This window comes from Oncorhynchus gorbuscha, linkage group LG26 (genome assembly GCF_021184085.1).
Source record: "Oncorhynchus gorbuscha isolate QuinsamMale2020 ecotype Even-year linkage group LG26, OgorEven_v1.0, whole genome shotgun sequence".
In the NCBI taxonomy this organism is placed as follows: domain Eukaryota; kingdom Metazoa; phylum Chordata; class Actinopteri; order Salmoniformes; family Salmonidae; genus Oncorhynchus; species Oncorhynchus gorbuscha.
In genome coordinates this window covers 22,618,996-22,635,509 of record NC_060198.1, presented here as the reverse complement: position 1 = coordinate 22,635,509, position 16,514 = coordinate 22,618,996, and the positions used below count along the sequence as shown (strand labels likewise).

At 42.5% G+C, this 16,514-nt stretch overlaps 1 protein-coding gene across 1 annotated transcript in view; it reads right to left on the bottom strand.

The window, feature by feature from the left end:
- LOC124016118 (corticotropin-releasing factor receptor 1-like) overlaps positions 1 to 16,514 on the bottom strand; it is a 157,058-nt gene that overhangs the window by 61,066 nt on the left and 79,478 nt on the right. The window contains exon 5 of the mRNA XM_046331648.1: positions 7,254 to 7,336. Within this exon, the coding sequence (XP_046187604.1) occupies positions 7,254 to 7,336 (83 nt within the window). The remainder of the gene's footprint in view (positions 1 to 7,253; positions 7,337 to 16,514) is intronic.

Sequence of the window (16,514 nt, the reverse complement as noted above, 5' to 3'; positions counted from 1 at the left end):
AAATTGAACGTTTTGTAACCACACAGAAGTGGTTGACTCATCTTGTCAGTAGCCCACTATGCTGTTAGCCCACTATGCTGTAAGAGGATTAAAATGTTCTACAGGTGGAAAGGGCAAATTATAATTTACAACACGAGCCAGCTCAATACACAGACCTTCCTGGTAAAAAAATGAACTTGCTTTTGTACTCTCCTGCTCTAAGATGAGGCCAGATTTTTCTTTGCTCCTCTGCATTCTGTCTTTCCATAAAGGTGATATTGAATGCTGATGCTAGCAACACTGGCAGCAGATGGCTTGTATTCCTTCAACAAAACCTAGTCATATAAGTTTGGTCTACCACTATTTATGCAACCGGCGATAAAACCCAAGACTTAGTGTTCAAATTCAACAGTCACTGCATACTTCAAAAAATGTGTGAATTGCTGGCAGAAACAGCTCCAACAAAATAACAACTGTAGTCAGATATAGTGAATGCCAAGAAAGAGTAATATAGCTAACCTTTTCCCTACTTGATATGTTAAAAAGATTTGTGAGCAAAAGTTATGCCCTAAAGGATTGCACACTTTCTGAATATCAGTAAAGGTCACTGGAACTACTTTTAATTAAGTACATCGGACCTTTATGTCTGCAAGGTGACACTGTTTAAATAGCACTGCTTTGCCACCATCCTCAGTCTTTGAATAACCATGCCATTGAGTCTCATACTGTTTTTAATTTTCCCTATACCACAAGGTTTGATTTTGTAAACACGCAGCACCAACCTTCCCGATGCTTGGATCTGGATGAGCCAAACCACAAAGCAGTGGGAGTCCGAGGCGACAGCGTGCTCCCCTGTGTGAGTGGACTTATTCATTTGCATGTGTATGTCCCTGAGGAAACAGATGGTGGGGAGAGGAGAGCAGGCAGTGTGCAGCCGTCTGCCCAGTAGCAAGGGGGTCCTCACCAGCTTTAGAGGACTCACGTGTACGCCCGTTCACATTGCTGCTAGCTATCAGCTGCCTGCTTGCCAATGGCCATCTCAATCAATCTGTGCCATTGGTTTTGGGAAGGGAGATAATTTGTTTATTACATGATTCATAGTCCTGTAAGTGATTCATATACTGCAGCTTTCCGACTCATTCAAATGAAGGGTGGTGTTTTTTTCAGGGAACGGAAAGGAGGGCAAAAAGGTCACTGGTCAAATTTGGGGTTAAAAAGTATTTCAGAGAAAATGACAATGTACAGTAAGAGTTATAATAAGGTCATCTAATTGACCAGTTTACAATCAATGGTATGGGCATTGGAATAGCTTAATGTTAGAAAATTCACAGAAAACGTGTTTTCAGCTCACGCTGTACAGTATGTGTAACAAGTCATTGGAGCTACTGTACAGTATGTCCTTGGGAGACTATGCATATTGTACTACCTCACGCTACCTTTCCTTCCCTCCAACCAGATCACCTCCATTACGCTCCATAACGATCTGGTCGATGTAAACAACCACTTATGCCTAGTTAAATACAAGCTACAAATAAGGCTATACACTAAGCTCAAGCTCCCTTCCACTCTCTTCTCCTCCCAAAGACGGAAGAAAAGGGTTTAGGTAAAAGCCCTGTTGCCTTGAGGACTGAGATATAAAGGTATGACTCTGTATGACTGGTAGCTTCTGTTGTGAATGACTGAGCTGCTGAGCCCTCTTCGAAAGATTTAAATTGGAGTACAGTTTTTATTTTTATTTTTTTATTTCACCTTTATTTAACCAGGTAGGCTAGTTGAGAACAAGTTCTCATTTGCAACTGCGACCTGGCCAAGATAGCAGTGTGAACAGACAACAACACAGAGTTACACATGGAGTAAACAATAAACAAGTCAATAACAAAGTAGAAAGAAAAAAATAGTCTATATACATTGTGTGCAAAAGGCTTGAGGAGGTAGGCGGATAATTACAATTTTGCAGATTAACACTGGAGTGATAAATGGTCAGATGGTCATGTGCAGGTAGAGATACTGGTGTGCAAAAGAGCAGAAAAGTAAATAAATAAAAACAGTATGAGGATGAGGTAGGTAAATTGGGTGGGCTATTTACCGATGGACTATGTACAGCTGCAGCGATCGGTTAGCTGCTCAGATAGCAGTTGTTTAAATTTGGTGAGGGAGATAAAAGTCTCCAACTTCAATGATTTTTGCAATTCATTCAAGTCACAGGCAGCAAAGAACTGGAAGGAAAGGCGGCCAAATGAGGTGTTGGCTTTAGGGATGATCAATGAGATACACCTGCTGGAGCGCGTGCTACGGGTGGGTGTTGCCATCGTGACCAGTGAACTGAGATAAGGCGGAGCTTTACCTAGCATGGACTTGTAGATGACCTGGAGCCAGTGGGTCTGGCGACGAATATGTAGCGAGGGCCAGCTGACTAGAGCATACAGGTCGCAGCGGTGGGTGGTATAAGGTGCTTTAGTAACAAAACGGATGGCACTGTGATAAACTGCATCCAGTTTACTGAGTAGAGTATTGGAAGCTATTTTGTAGATGACATCGCCGAAGTCGAGGATCGGTACGATAGTCAGTTTTACTAGGGTAAGTTTGGCGGCGTGAGTGAAGGAAGCTTTGTTGCAAAATAGAAAGCCGACTCTAGATTTGATTTTAGATTGGAGATGTTTGATATGAGTCTGGAAGGAAAGTTTACAGTCTAGCCAGACACCTAAGTACTTATAGATGTCCACATATTCTAGGTCGGAACAATCCAGGGTGGTGATGCTAGTCGGGCGTGCGGGTGCAGGCAGCGAACGGTTCAAAAGCATTCATTTAGTTTTACTAGCGTTTAAGAGGAGTTGGAGGCCATGGAAGGAGTGTTGTATGGCATTGAAGCTCATTTGGAGGTTAGACAGCACAGTGTCCAAGGAAGGGCCAGAAGTATACAGAATGGTGTCGCCCGCAGCAAGAGCAACAACATTGATATATACAGAGAAAAGAGTCAGCCCGAGAATTGAACCCTGTGGCACCGCCATAGAGACTGCCAGAGGACCGGACAACATGCCCTCCGATTTGACACACTGAACTCTGTCTGTAAAGTAGTTGGTGAACCAGGCAAAGCAGTCATTAGAAAAACCGAGGCTACTGAGTCTGCCGATAAGAATATGCTGATTGACAGAGTCGAAAGCCTTGGCCATGTCGATGAAGACGGCTGCACAGTACTGTCTTTTATCGATGGTGGTTATGATATCATTTGGTACCTTGTGCGTGGCTGAGGTGCACCCGTGACCGGCTTGGAAACCAGATTGCACAGCGGAGAAGGTACGGTGGGGTTCGAGATGGTCAGTGATCTGTTTGTTGACTTGGCTTTCGAAGACCTTAGATAGGCAGGGCAGGATGGATATAGGTCTGTAAAAGTTTGGGTCCAGGGTGTCTCCCCCTTTGAAGAGGGGGATGACCGCGGCAGCTTTCCAATCCTTGGGGATCTCAGACGATATGAAAGAGAGGTTGAACAGGCTGGTAATAGGTGTTGCGACAATGGCGGCGGATAGTTTCAGAAATTGAGGGTCCAGATTGTCAAGCCCAGCTGATTTGTACGGGTCAGGTTTTGCAGCTCTTTCAGAACATCTGCTATCTGGATTTGGGTAAAGGAGAAGCTGGGCAGGCTTGGGCGAGTAGCTGGATACCTGTGCCAGGTCGATTAGAAAGGCCTGCTCGCAGTTGGTCAGGATACCGTCTATGAGGGTGCCCTTGTTTACAGATTTAGGGTTGTACCTGGTGGGTTCCTTGATGATTTGTGTGAGATTGAGGGCATCTAGTTTAGATTGTAGGACTGCCGGGGTGTTAAGCATATCCCAGTTTAGGTCACCTAACAGAACAAACTCTGAAGCTAGATGGGGGGCAATCACAAATGGTGTCCAGGGCACAGCTGGGAGCTGAGGGGGGTCGGTAGTAGCAGGCGGCAACAGTGAGAGATTTATTTCTGGAGAGATGAATTTTTAAAATTAGAAGTTCGAACTATTTGGGTATGGACCTGGAAAGTATGACATTACTTTGCAGGCTATCTCTGCAGTAGATTGCAACTCCTCCCCCTTTGGCAGTTCTATCTTGACGGAAAATGTTATAGTTGGGTATGGAAATCTCAGAATTTTTGGTGGCCTTCCTAAGCCAGGATTCAGACACGGCAAGGACATCAGGGTTGGCAGTGTGTGCTAAAGCATTGAGTAAAACAAACTTAGGGAGGAGGCTTCTGATGTTGACATGCATGAAACCAAGGCTTTTCCGATCACAGAAGTCAACAAATGAGGGTGCCTGGGGACATGCAGGGCCTGGGTTTACCTCCAGATCACCCGTGGAACAGAGGAGGAGTAGGATGAGGGTGCGGCTAAAGGCTATCAAAACTGGTCGCCTAGAGCGTTTGGGGACAATGAATAAAAGGAGCAGATTTATGGGCGTGGTAGAGTATATTCAGGGCATAATGCGCAGACATGGGTATGGTGGGGTGCGGGTACAGCGGAGGTAAGCCCAGGCACTGGGTGATGATAAGAGAGGTTGTATCTCAGGTCATGTTGGTTGTAATGGGTGAGGTCACCGCATGTGTGGAAGGTGGGACAAAGGAGGTATCAGAGGTATGAAGAGTGGAACTAGGGGCTCCATTGTAAACTAAAACAATGATAACTAACATGAACAACAGTATACAAGGCATATTGATATTTGAGAGAGACATACAGCGAGGCATAAAGTAATCGCAGGTGTTGATTGGGAGAGCTAGCTAAAACAACACGTGAAAAAACAACAGCTAATCAGCTCACACAACAACAGCACGTAAAATGGCGATGACGAGGCAGAGAGGGTCGGATTAACTACACACAGAGCCTGAGTTCACGGCTGGGGCTGACAGAAAAAAAAAATAAACAGAATGGAGTACCGTGATTAATGGACAGTCCAGCAGGCATCAGCTATGTAGCCAAGTGATCATAGTGTCCAGGGGGCAGTAGTAGATGGAACAGGGAAGCCGCCACTACGCTAGCGACACGGCGTTTAAAGTTAGTAGCCCGATGGAGGCCGGTTGAAGGCACAGAGGATGGAGTATTCGTCGGCAGACTAGTCGTGGTGGTGCGGCGGGGTGCCGTGTCGACAGAGAATCCAAGCCAGATGGGGAAAGAGGTATTGTAGAATTTAGTTTGCTAGCCGGGAGATGCTCACGGCTAACTGGTGCTAGCTTCGTGGCAGTGGCGTTATAGCCAATCGGTAGCAGCGGTGATCCGGTGCCAAGGTCCAGAGTTTACAGCAAGGATCTGGTGGAGTATTGGGCTCTAGCCGTGTATGAGTGGGGTTCAGGTGTACAGCTGAGAAGGCCGGGAGGTGGGTCTCAGGGATAGCTTCGGTACTGGGTGCCACGATGAGTGCAAGCTAGCTGTGAGCTAGCTAGCTGCGAAGATCAGAAGTAGTGGTCCAGAGATTATGACAGGAATCCGGTGCTGTTGTGGAGAGACAGTCCGATACAGGTAGACTAGCGGGTATTATCCAGGCTAAAAACAGGGCTGGTATCTGTGCAGAATGTAAAAGCCGCTAGCAGTGGCTAACAATGACTAAATAGCTTGTAGCTAATTAGCTGCTTAGCTTTTGGAGGTTCTTGAATGTGTTCTAAAATTGAAAATAATAGCGATTCCGTAACACATTGGGTGAGGCAGGTTACCGGAAGGTATAATCGAATAAAAAATCAAAAAGAGATTGAAAATAAATTGAAATATATATATACAAAAATACGAAAAATACAAAAGTACACGAGAGGACAAACAAGCACGTCTTCACTGCTACGCCATCTTGGATACAGTTACCTCTGTATGCCCTAAAGGATTCACTTGTGACGGCTTAGTCATCCAGCATCAACAGGATGCTCATTGACAACGAAAGCAAATTGGAGAGATGAAGCTTGGAACACCCACTCTATAGGACACATCATCAGTCCTGGAATTTTGTTAGAGAATGTGTGCTGGAAGAGTACATGGTGGTGCTGGTTTGATTTCTGTTGTACCACAGAATGTTTCTATTGGCAGCTGTAGCCTCAAGATTAGAGAAGAGGGCCAGTAACCAGAAAAATAATCTGGTGTGATGTGAGCTGGTACCGGAGGGTTGCTTGGGTCAGAATCGCAGGTGCTACTGCCGTTGTGCCCTTGAGCAAGGTACTTACAGGAGAAGCCTTATTTTTTCAATCAAATCTATATTTTTTATGAAAATGACAGTTTATAGAAGGGGTCCAGACACCTTTTTTTGTGATTTCACTTGTTTATGAGAAACTTACCCCAAACAACAAATCAATTCCTTATTCTCGTTGTGTAGTATGGGGCCCCTGAAAAAAAACATGAACAAACTCTCCCAAAACACCCACATACGTCCTTTTAGAAAAGTAACATCTTTCAGTATAGTGATGCAGATGTTTAGATGTTGTACACGTGAAATTGTGTCATTCTGAACATTACCGCAACGTTATATTCCCTTTTGTGCAACTTGAGCTGTTTACCTTATCTAGCTGTTCCATTATCTGTGTAGCTTGCTACTACATGTAACTGGCATTTATAATAAAATAAACATAAAGTGTCTTAATAGGGCGTTAGGCCACCAAGAGCTGCCAGAACAGCTTCAATGTGACTTGGCATAGATTCCACAAGTGTCTGGAACTTCCTGTATTGCAGCACCTGCTTTCAATATAATTTTGTACCCCTCATTTACTCAAGTGTTTCCTTTATTTTGGCTGTTACTTGTAGAATGGATGGAGAGGAATCGCTTGAGTCGCAGTAAAAGGAATATAACGTTGTCAATCAAGTTTGGAATTAAACAATTTTGTGTGTCCAACATCTTAATGACCTGCGTCACAATATTGTTTTTGGAGCCTTTGCTCATGTATTTTCCGGGATGCCAGACTACACAACGAGGGTGAGGAAGTGATTTGCTGTTTGAGGTAAGTTTCTGAAAAACAAGTGAAATCACAGAAAAGGTGCCATTTACATTAGAAAAATGAGATTGGTTGTAAAATTGTAAAGTTTGTTATAAAACAACTCCCACAATGCTTTAGGGGGGCTACTCTGTGCCTGACCATATCCAGCCAATCATGTGCGTGTTTCTGTTTGAGGGATACTGAGAATTTCTCTGCAAATAGATAGTAAATATATTTTCAGCAGTGCTTGTATCCTTAGAAGAAGAATGGAAGAATATCTTTTACTATCCATTGTAGAGAAATTCTTAGTATTCTCATAGTTAACTTTCCATACACCAATGACCATGCTACATACAGTACATACCTCATTGAGAATCTCTTGACACTGGGTGTAGTTGCCCTTCACGGCCCAAGACCCGTTGGAAAGGCATTCTCTATACACATTGTCTGCGGAAATAAAGGATTGAAAACCATGTTATAAAGTAAGCAAACATGCACCATTTTTCCTTTCGTACAAGCGGATTAAATAAACCGCAGCCTTAAACTCAGATTCTGAAAAAACCACACAGGGCGGTTGTAATTTATGCAGCTTAGATTGCTGATAGACCCAGATACACACGATCCAATCTTTAACATTGTTGCACGCCAGACCCATTTCCAAATAAGTATTGGAACTCTTGACAGTGCTGCCCCTTTTTTATTCTCTAAATAATAAAATCAAAATACAACAAAGTCTCCAGGAATAAAAAAACACCCACGGCTGAGATGTGTCTTTATTTGATATCAGGTGTACATGCTAAATGCACACGGTGGAGGTAACGTGACTCAAGAAGTAAGCAAGAGACAAGCAAAGGCACAGACTTCTAAAAGACTCTCTGCTGTGTTCACAAGGTTGCGACAGAGTAAGCGACAGAGTGTTGGAGACAGCCGAAAAACACATCAAAAGCAGTCAGATCTTAAGCTAACCTAAAATAAAGACTGTCAGCTACGCTCTACTAACACCTAATGAACCATCGTAATATTACCTGACAAAGTGCAAGAAAGGAAGCATTATGTTGTTACCCCATGACAGGTTTAATTGGTTGTTCTTAAGTTGATTGACACAGAGTAGGTGGCATGCCATGCTCTCAATATGTTACATTATGTTACATCACATGAATCCTACAGACAAAACACAAAACATATCAAACGTAAGCACGACCTAAGGCCATACAATTTTGTATACTTCCTGCAATGCTCTCAAGATGGAGATCTGTACAAATGCGAAGTAATGGGATAAAAACATTTTTTGATAGACTTAGATGAATCATGATAAAAAGTTAATTGAACGAGAGAAGTGTGATGTCATGATATCTCAACAATAACACTCTTGACGTGGTATACACCCCCCACCCCGCCCCAAAATAAGAAATATTTGAGATTATCAGAATTTTTAAAACGTCACGTTTTTTTTGCTGGAAGGGTTCTGTATTACAGTAGTTATTTCTGACCATTATGTAGGCTACATATACTGACCTGATCCGTGGGAGTTGATTTTGTAATACAAACACTAGTTAACACACTCTTGCACGCATTTATTGATCATTGACATCAACATTTTAACCTTCATAGTCTGTATCACTGAACACCGTCGGGACTAACCTATACATCTGTCCTACAGATTAGTTCTTTGTGGCTACCATTATACCATGACTGTCTGCCAAGAGCACCACAATAGATGGTTGACAGTATAACATGATGTAATTTAGCATACACACGGGTCGGTCTTTGAACTGCGTTCGAGGTTGGGTTGTACTGAACATATGGCATACAGTACATACATGAAAGAGAATGAGACAGCACACAAACACACATATACCCTGCAGAAAGCAAAGGATGGATTGTCTTCTGAAACAAACCGCTGACAATACATTTCTGCTCAACTGCTCTGGACCTCCACGTGAATGATATCATTCTTCCACCTGGATCGCCCCTATTGTGGGGTTCTGTTGTAGGGGGAATTGTGAAAGGCCTCAAGTCAATATCTTTAAGGCTGAGTAGGTATTATCAGTGAGATTCAATCATTCCCACTGCAGCTGAGAGTAGCTGGCCCTGCACCGAGCAAGGTCCTCTTCCTCACTCTACCCTGAACTTTGAGCTATAGTACACGTTCTCTGAAAGTTTAAGAATGCCATACTGCTGCTCCTGGAAATAAGCTTTCTTGGAATGATTGAGGAAAGAGCATTGAACTGAGAGGAGAAGATTACATGTTTGTCATGGAGGAAAAGATCCACAAAAACGATACAGTTTTCATCTTTTTGACTTTGAAAATCAATCATGGTGACCTTTTTCTAAGCCACCCTTCTGAATAGTTTCTCTTTCTTTTAGCTTTGTTTGAAAATGAGGTCGCTATGATGTCCAGTATCACGCCAATGTGACAAGGAACTCAGGCTAATTCACGCACAGCAACGTCCCTACGGCTAATCATTTACACACATCAGTCCCTGTATCGATCGTAAACAACTAATATCACAAACAAAGCTCCCAATAGAATGCTGAGTTTTGGTGGAGTGGGAAAACTCCAATTTCAGGAGTAGATGTTTTCTCCAGAGACAGGGATCCCAGGTCCAGAACTTCCTTCCTCAAGATGGAGTCTAGAAGGTTCAGTAAATTCCAAGTCTGGAATTTCTAATCTTCACATCCTCCCTCATCTGTCGCCACCTCTCCTTCCAACCGTCTGAATAAATATAAAAATGGAGAAAGGAATTCCATTAGTTAAAGTAGAGCTTCAGCTGAGAGCTAGACTTAAATTGGAAAGGAAAGAGAGGGGAGGATTTAAAGTCTGCATCTGCATTCTGCATTTTCCCGACAGAGTCAATATCTACCCTGAAGAAGAGGCTTCCATGTACCCCCTCCTGACTATAATTTAAACAGTGTAGAGGCCAGCGCAAAATACAAACTTCAACTCTTGCTAAGGAAACCACCTTGAGATGCTCCGGCACTCATTTTCAATACACAGTAATTCCAAAGATCAATCATGTTTAAACTCCAATTATCAACACCTACAGCTGACACATTGCCATTTAATGACGTCGGAGTGCCTGTGCTTTGCTACAGTTTCAATTCTTATTCAGTGTGATCTCATTTCCTCTTTCCGCCCTCCCGACCGCCACGGCAACCCCCGTTGGTATTGGATGACTCACTCTATTAACGCAGCCGACCTTCTAAGCTATAATTAATCGAAATCTAGCTGAATCCCATGTAAGCCCCCGCCAGAAGCTTAACATTCTCTCTCGCCCCCTCAAACGGGATGGGTATGTTGTGTTCCGGCACGTCTTAAGTGGGCTTAATCGACGAGCTTCCAGGCTATGTAGTAAGCATGGCAACGCAGAATAGCGAATGCTGTTTACTATTCGTTGAGGAACAATCTTTGTTACAGGGGAGAATATATCTGGTGAATACAAATGGGGTTCAATCTTCACTGTCTGAAGAGCTCTAGGAACTCTAAGAAGAAAGTGGGAAGCACAGTTAAAAAGTTATCTGAACTGAACACCTACAATCAGTTAGCCCAGCTACAAAGGAGATATATGTGAAGAAGGATCAGGAGTGGGGACCCAATTGAACGGTATAATTCCAGACTCGATCAAGGGGTGTGAAACACTAATATAAGTAAGGGAATACCCCCCTGAATTGGACAAAAATGAATGGGAAGTCATTGGCATCGGACAAACCATATACACATTGTCCAATACCACCCGTTGATTCATGCAAAGTGTATTGCAAATGCCATATGGCAATTGCCAGTTGTAACACTTTAAAAATCCAACAGGTGGCGAATACGCTCCACCTTGGTTTTTCATATTGGAAATGTAACCCAAAACAACATCCAAAAGCAAAATTTAGAAAAAAATGATTTTTTGGTTAAAAACTTATCACCCCTTAAAAAAGTGCTTTCTGGACCGTTTTTCGATTTTTTTCAATTTTTTTTCAATTACACATGTGTAAGAACTGTATGAATATACTTTTGTCCAATTTTATTATCATAATTTTTTTTTTACATGTGCATAAGGAATATGTTTTGTCCATTTTCAATATGATTTCATAGGAAGTCAAAAGTAAAAAACTAAAAGTCAAAAACTTCACACATCCTTAAAAAAGTGCTTTCTGGACCGTTTTTCGAAATTCTTTCGAATTTTGTGTCAATTACACACGTATAAGAACTGTATCAACATACTTTAGTCATATTTTATTATCATATTTTTTTTAAACTTGTGCATAAGGCATATGTTTTGTCCATTTACAATATGATTTCATAGGAAGTCAAAAGTCGAAAATGTGAACTTTTAAAAAAAAAAACGTATCACCCTCGTAAAAAAGTGCTTTCTGGACCGTTTTTCAAAATTTTTCGATTTTATGTCACTTAATCATGTGTAAGAACTGTATGAATATGCTTTTGTAAAATGTTATTATCATATTTTTTTTAAACTTGTGCATAAGGAATATGACTTGTCCATTTGCAATATGATTTCATAGGAAGTCAAAAGTCAAAGTCAAAAGTCACTTTTTGGGGGGCCAAATGCCATAAGAAATTTGACATGCTCAAAAATCCTGCAGAAATGCCAAATTGACTGGCCTGATGAACACAGGATGGCCTGGCAGTGATAGTTGCTCCTTTCCAACGCTCGTTGTGTTGACTTCATCATGTCCATTTGGTGATGTTTTTTCACTGTTGAATCATATTTCAAGTGCACGTGCATTTGCAATATGGTTCAATTGTCATTTACCATAAGAAATTTGACATGCTCAAAAATCCTGCAGAAATGCAAAATTGACTGGCCTGATGAACACAGGATGGCCTGGCAGTGATAGTTTCTCCTTTCCATCGCTCGTTGTGTTGACTTCATCATGTCCATTTGGTGATGTTTTTTCACTGTTGAATCATATTGCAAGTGCACGTGCATTTGCAATACGGTTCAATCGGCATTTACCATAAGAAATTTGACATGCTCAAAAATCCTGCAGAAACGCAAAATTGACTGGCCTGATGAACACAGGATGGCCTGGCAGTGATAGTTGCTCCTTTCCATCGTTCGTTGTGTTGACTTCATCATGTCCATTTTGTGATGTTTTTTTTACTGTTGAATCATATTGCAAGTGCACCTGCATTTGTAATATGGTTCAATGGGCATTTACCATAAGTTTTTTGACATGTTCAAAAATCCTGCAGAAATGCAAAATTGACTGGCCAGAGTGTCACTTTGGTGATGGTACCTCACTGTTTAAACATATTGCAAATGGACAAGAGTCACCAGCAAATCACCGTCCATCAGTCAATTAGATATCATTCTGACACCAAACTGATACAAGCTGACACCAAACCCACTTTTTCCAACTCGTTTAGTAGCCAACTATCACATACTTCAGAGCTGGCCCAAAATTCACAACGCCTTCGGTTCAAACCATAAAAAAAACATAAAACACGTAGTTACATTCTAGCTGCGGGTCCATTTCTTATGTTATGTGTAGGCCTAGCTGAGGCGACCCCGAATCCCAAGTTTCAGCTCTGATCGGTCATTTGATGTCCGAGCAAAACCCTAATTGGTGCAGAAAATCAACTTTTTTTCCATGACTTGCTACGGGGTCCTTGAATGAGCTATCGGACAGAAACATTGGGGTCTGTCTATATGGGCCGAGATGGTCGCAATGCACCTAGTCTTGCGACTCTGGGATATTTCTAAATGTCGTCATTTTCGTGATGCAAAAATGAATTGAAGTCATTGCAAATGTATGAGGCTGTTTTTCGGTCTGTGAACCTTCTAGAGGAATGCATCTCACCATGCACTATCGACCTGAGGGCTAGAACAGGATTCTAAAGTTTCGGAACTCTAGGTCTGACGGATCTTTAAAAGTTCCAACAAGGTTAACTAATGCAGGCAGTGTATGTGTCAGGCCTTGGTCTTAGTATTTTGTGTTTTCTATATATATTTGATCATGCCAGGGTGTGACATGGGTTATTGTGGTGTGTTTTTTGTCTTGGGGTTTTGTGGGGCGTCGACGTAGTCTATGGCTGTCTGAGGTGGTTCTCAATCAGAGTCAGGTGATTCTCGTTGTCTCTGATTGGGAACCATATTTAGGCAGCCATATTCTGTGAGTGTTTTCGTGGGTGATTGTTCCTGTCTCTGTGTTAGTGTTCACCAGATAGGCTGTAATAGGTTTCGCGTTTTGTTTGTTGTTTTTTGTATATTATAGTTATTTCATGTATCGTCGATTCTTCATTAAAGAACATGAGTAACCACCACGCTGCATTTTGGTCCGCTTCTCCTTCAACTGACGAACGCCGTTACAGTATGTCTCTACGCACCCCAATGGGTCCCTACTTCCAAGCTGTGTGTGTGTGTGATTTAGTTTTCCTTTAAAATTTTATGGGACAAATGACTGATTTACAGTTCATGGGGGTTGCCTAATCACATATATGAAGTTTTGGAAAGATCTGACTTTTTTAACCCCATGAAACAGCCCCTGAGACACCAATTATGGCACTTCCGGTTGGCACAGGAAGCTATAAGTCAACACATATCCTCATTGGGGTATGCTTTTACAGAATCCTGAGTTTTAAGTCCTTACGTTAAGAATTGACTGATTTACACAGGGTTGAATGCACTATGTCTATCAAACTGCAGGCAGGGTATGGATATACACTTTTAGGGTGATTTTAACCACTCCGGTTGCTCCAGAAAGCTTAGAATCGACACATGTAGACCTCATAGTGGTCTGATGGACTGTCATAGAAGACAGGTTCATAAGGCATTCATAACCCACATAGGCTTCAGGTTGAATTAAGAGGTGCAGGCAATGTATTCCTATGGGGAGAGAAGTCAATGCAAACTGTTTGATGTAAATACCTTCTTTTAACTGTTAAAGGGTTAATGCCACACGGTCAAGGTTAGGCTTGCACAGATCGGGAGGACCTTAGGAACGTACCTGAAGCCGAATTGTGCTTCTCACCCTAACAGTTCTCTCACTGTCACCCAAAACAAATTACATTTAGGGCTTCATTTTGGGCCTACTTTTCCAATGGTCGCTGCGCTTAGACCGAGCGAGCTACGGTCAAGCGGGATATCTCGTTGAACTCGGCATGGCCTAGAGAATATGGAAATGCCATTGCAGGCTCTGTGTGTCTTTAAGCACCGCACTGTCACTCCATCCTTGCTGTGTGTGTGTTTCTGTGTGTGTGTGTGTGTGACAGAGAGCTTTTCTTTGACATCTGTTGGGAGAAATGACTGACTTACAGTTTATGGGGGTTGCCTAATCACACATATGAAGTTTTGAAAAGATCTGACCTTTTTAACCCTTGGAAACTGCAACTGTGACACCATTTAAGGCACTTCCGGTTGGCACAGGAAGCTATAAATAAACTCATATCCTGACTGGGGTATGCCTTTACAGAATCCTGAGTTTTAAGTCTTTACGTTAAGAACTGAGTTATTTACGGAGGGTTTAGTGAGTGTGTGTTATTTCAGAAAATCATAGAAAATCACAGAAATCTCGCAGAGCTCCGCAGCACACTTTAAAAATATTCGTATGAACACCCTGCAACTGGATCTGTAACCGTTTGAATATCACCAATCTGTCATTGTACGATTTCTCTTAAATGACGATAGATAAATGGCTGGTTCTTTTTTTATTGACACCGGAGGCTCCTTGACTTTGACGTGAAGAGGAAAAATAATTTCTCTATTTTCATTTTGGACCTTTAATCCCAGAGAAATTGCCATAACTCAAAAACCGTTGAGGCCTAGACGCCATCTTGTTCGGGGCCAACTGCCCATTATGCCAAACCTACGCTCACCAAGTTTCGGCTTCGAAATATTTTCAGTTTTCGAAATAAGGCCCCGTCGTGATTCGTGATGTTTTGTCCAATAGCAATATGATTGCTTATGCCCTCTTGTGGGATTTTCTGGGACAGCAGAAAAATGACCAAAATTAGATTCTTTTATAAAACGGAAACCGAATGTCCGACAAAGTTCATTTGATGACTTTCTGGTAGGTCCGGTCCTGCCACTCGGCCCGACGCCATCCGCAAATTTTACAAACGTTTTCGGACGTCTAGTAAGGGACCGTACATTTGCAATATGGACTTTCTCACTAACCATACAGCAAATGTCAAAATGTTCCCTTAAGGTATGGGATGAAACATCTAAAGCGGTGTGAAACGATAATACCAATCTAACCTATCTGGTAAGACAATCACAGCTCTGAAATGATGATACAGCACCATGTATGAAGGAAACGTTCTGCCAAACTTTCTGCCAAAGTTCTTCAGCTTCAGGCTGGCCTGTACCCTTCTATCATCCACGCTTGGGTTATCCATAATGACGAGTACACTGAGCCAAGAGAGAAGCAATTGGACGGTAAGTCAAGGACTTTGGCATTCAGTTGTCTCAGCTCTTCCCTCCCAACTGTTTGTCTCCTAACAGGTGTAAGCTCCATTGGACACCGACGGTAATGTGACTAGTACTGTGCTAGTCGATCACTCTAGCTTGGACCAGAGGGACTAAGGAAGGGCCCAAAACAGCTTCTGTAAAGCCTGAGCAGATTGGGGCCAGACAGTGTTTCTGGACAGGATGTAGAGGTGGAATGCAACAGAGCAGTGACTGGAGAGTTAGGCTGAGTCGTTCAGGGGTGGCGGTGGTGGTGTACAAGGTTGGAGAACTGACTCTACTGACTGTGCCGATATAACAAGGGGGAAATACAGGGAGAGAGGGTGTGTGTGAGAGAGGAGAGAGACAGAGACAGACAGACTATAGGCATCGCTGTAGGCCAAATGGACATGTGTTGATGGACATGTTATAGAAGAGACCTGTGAGACTGGGGGGAAGAGAGAGTCCAGGAGATGACATCTTTCCACCTCTTTCTTTCCAATTTATATCCATCACTCTACTGGAGTCTTGACTTGAATCCTTTCTGGACTATTATTGTCCTTTTCCTCCTAGTCCTCCCTGCTTGGAGGTTGAGGTGATTTAGATCACACCATTTCCCCTCATTTCCATTTTCTCCCTCTCTTTCCACTCGTTTCTGCCTCTAATGCTACCTATACTTGGTAGTTGTATTGATTAGACATATAAAAGCCAAGGGCTTCCTTAATTGGTCCTGTCAAACCATGAAAGAACTCTGTAATTTTTCACACGCACGCACGCACACACGCACGCACACGCACGCACACACACACACACACACGCACGCACGCACGCACACACACACACACACACACACACACACACACACACACACACACACACACACACACACACACACACACACACACACACACACACACACACACACACACACACACACGGTCCTGACAAAGTGCTGGGCTGAAGGCAGACCCATGGATCGATTAGTTAATAGAAGATGGTGATGTAAATTGGCAGGAGAATGATTCTAAGTAACTAAACATGAATCATCATTTAGTTAAAGTAATTTGATTTACGATGACACTGATGGGTAATCAAGGCATTTATCAACTTGTAATTACAGTGTTCATGAGCATTGATGAGCATCAATAAATATTGAGTGTGTGGTTACAATTTTGTGGAACTGGAGGTTGATATTCTTACGTTTCTGCAACAAAGATTGAGATTAC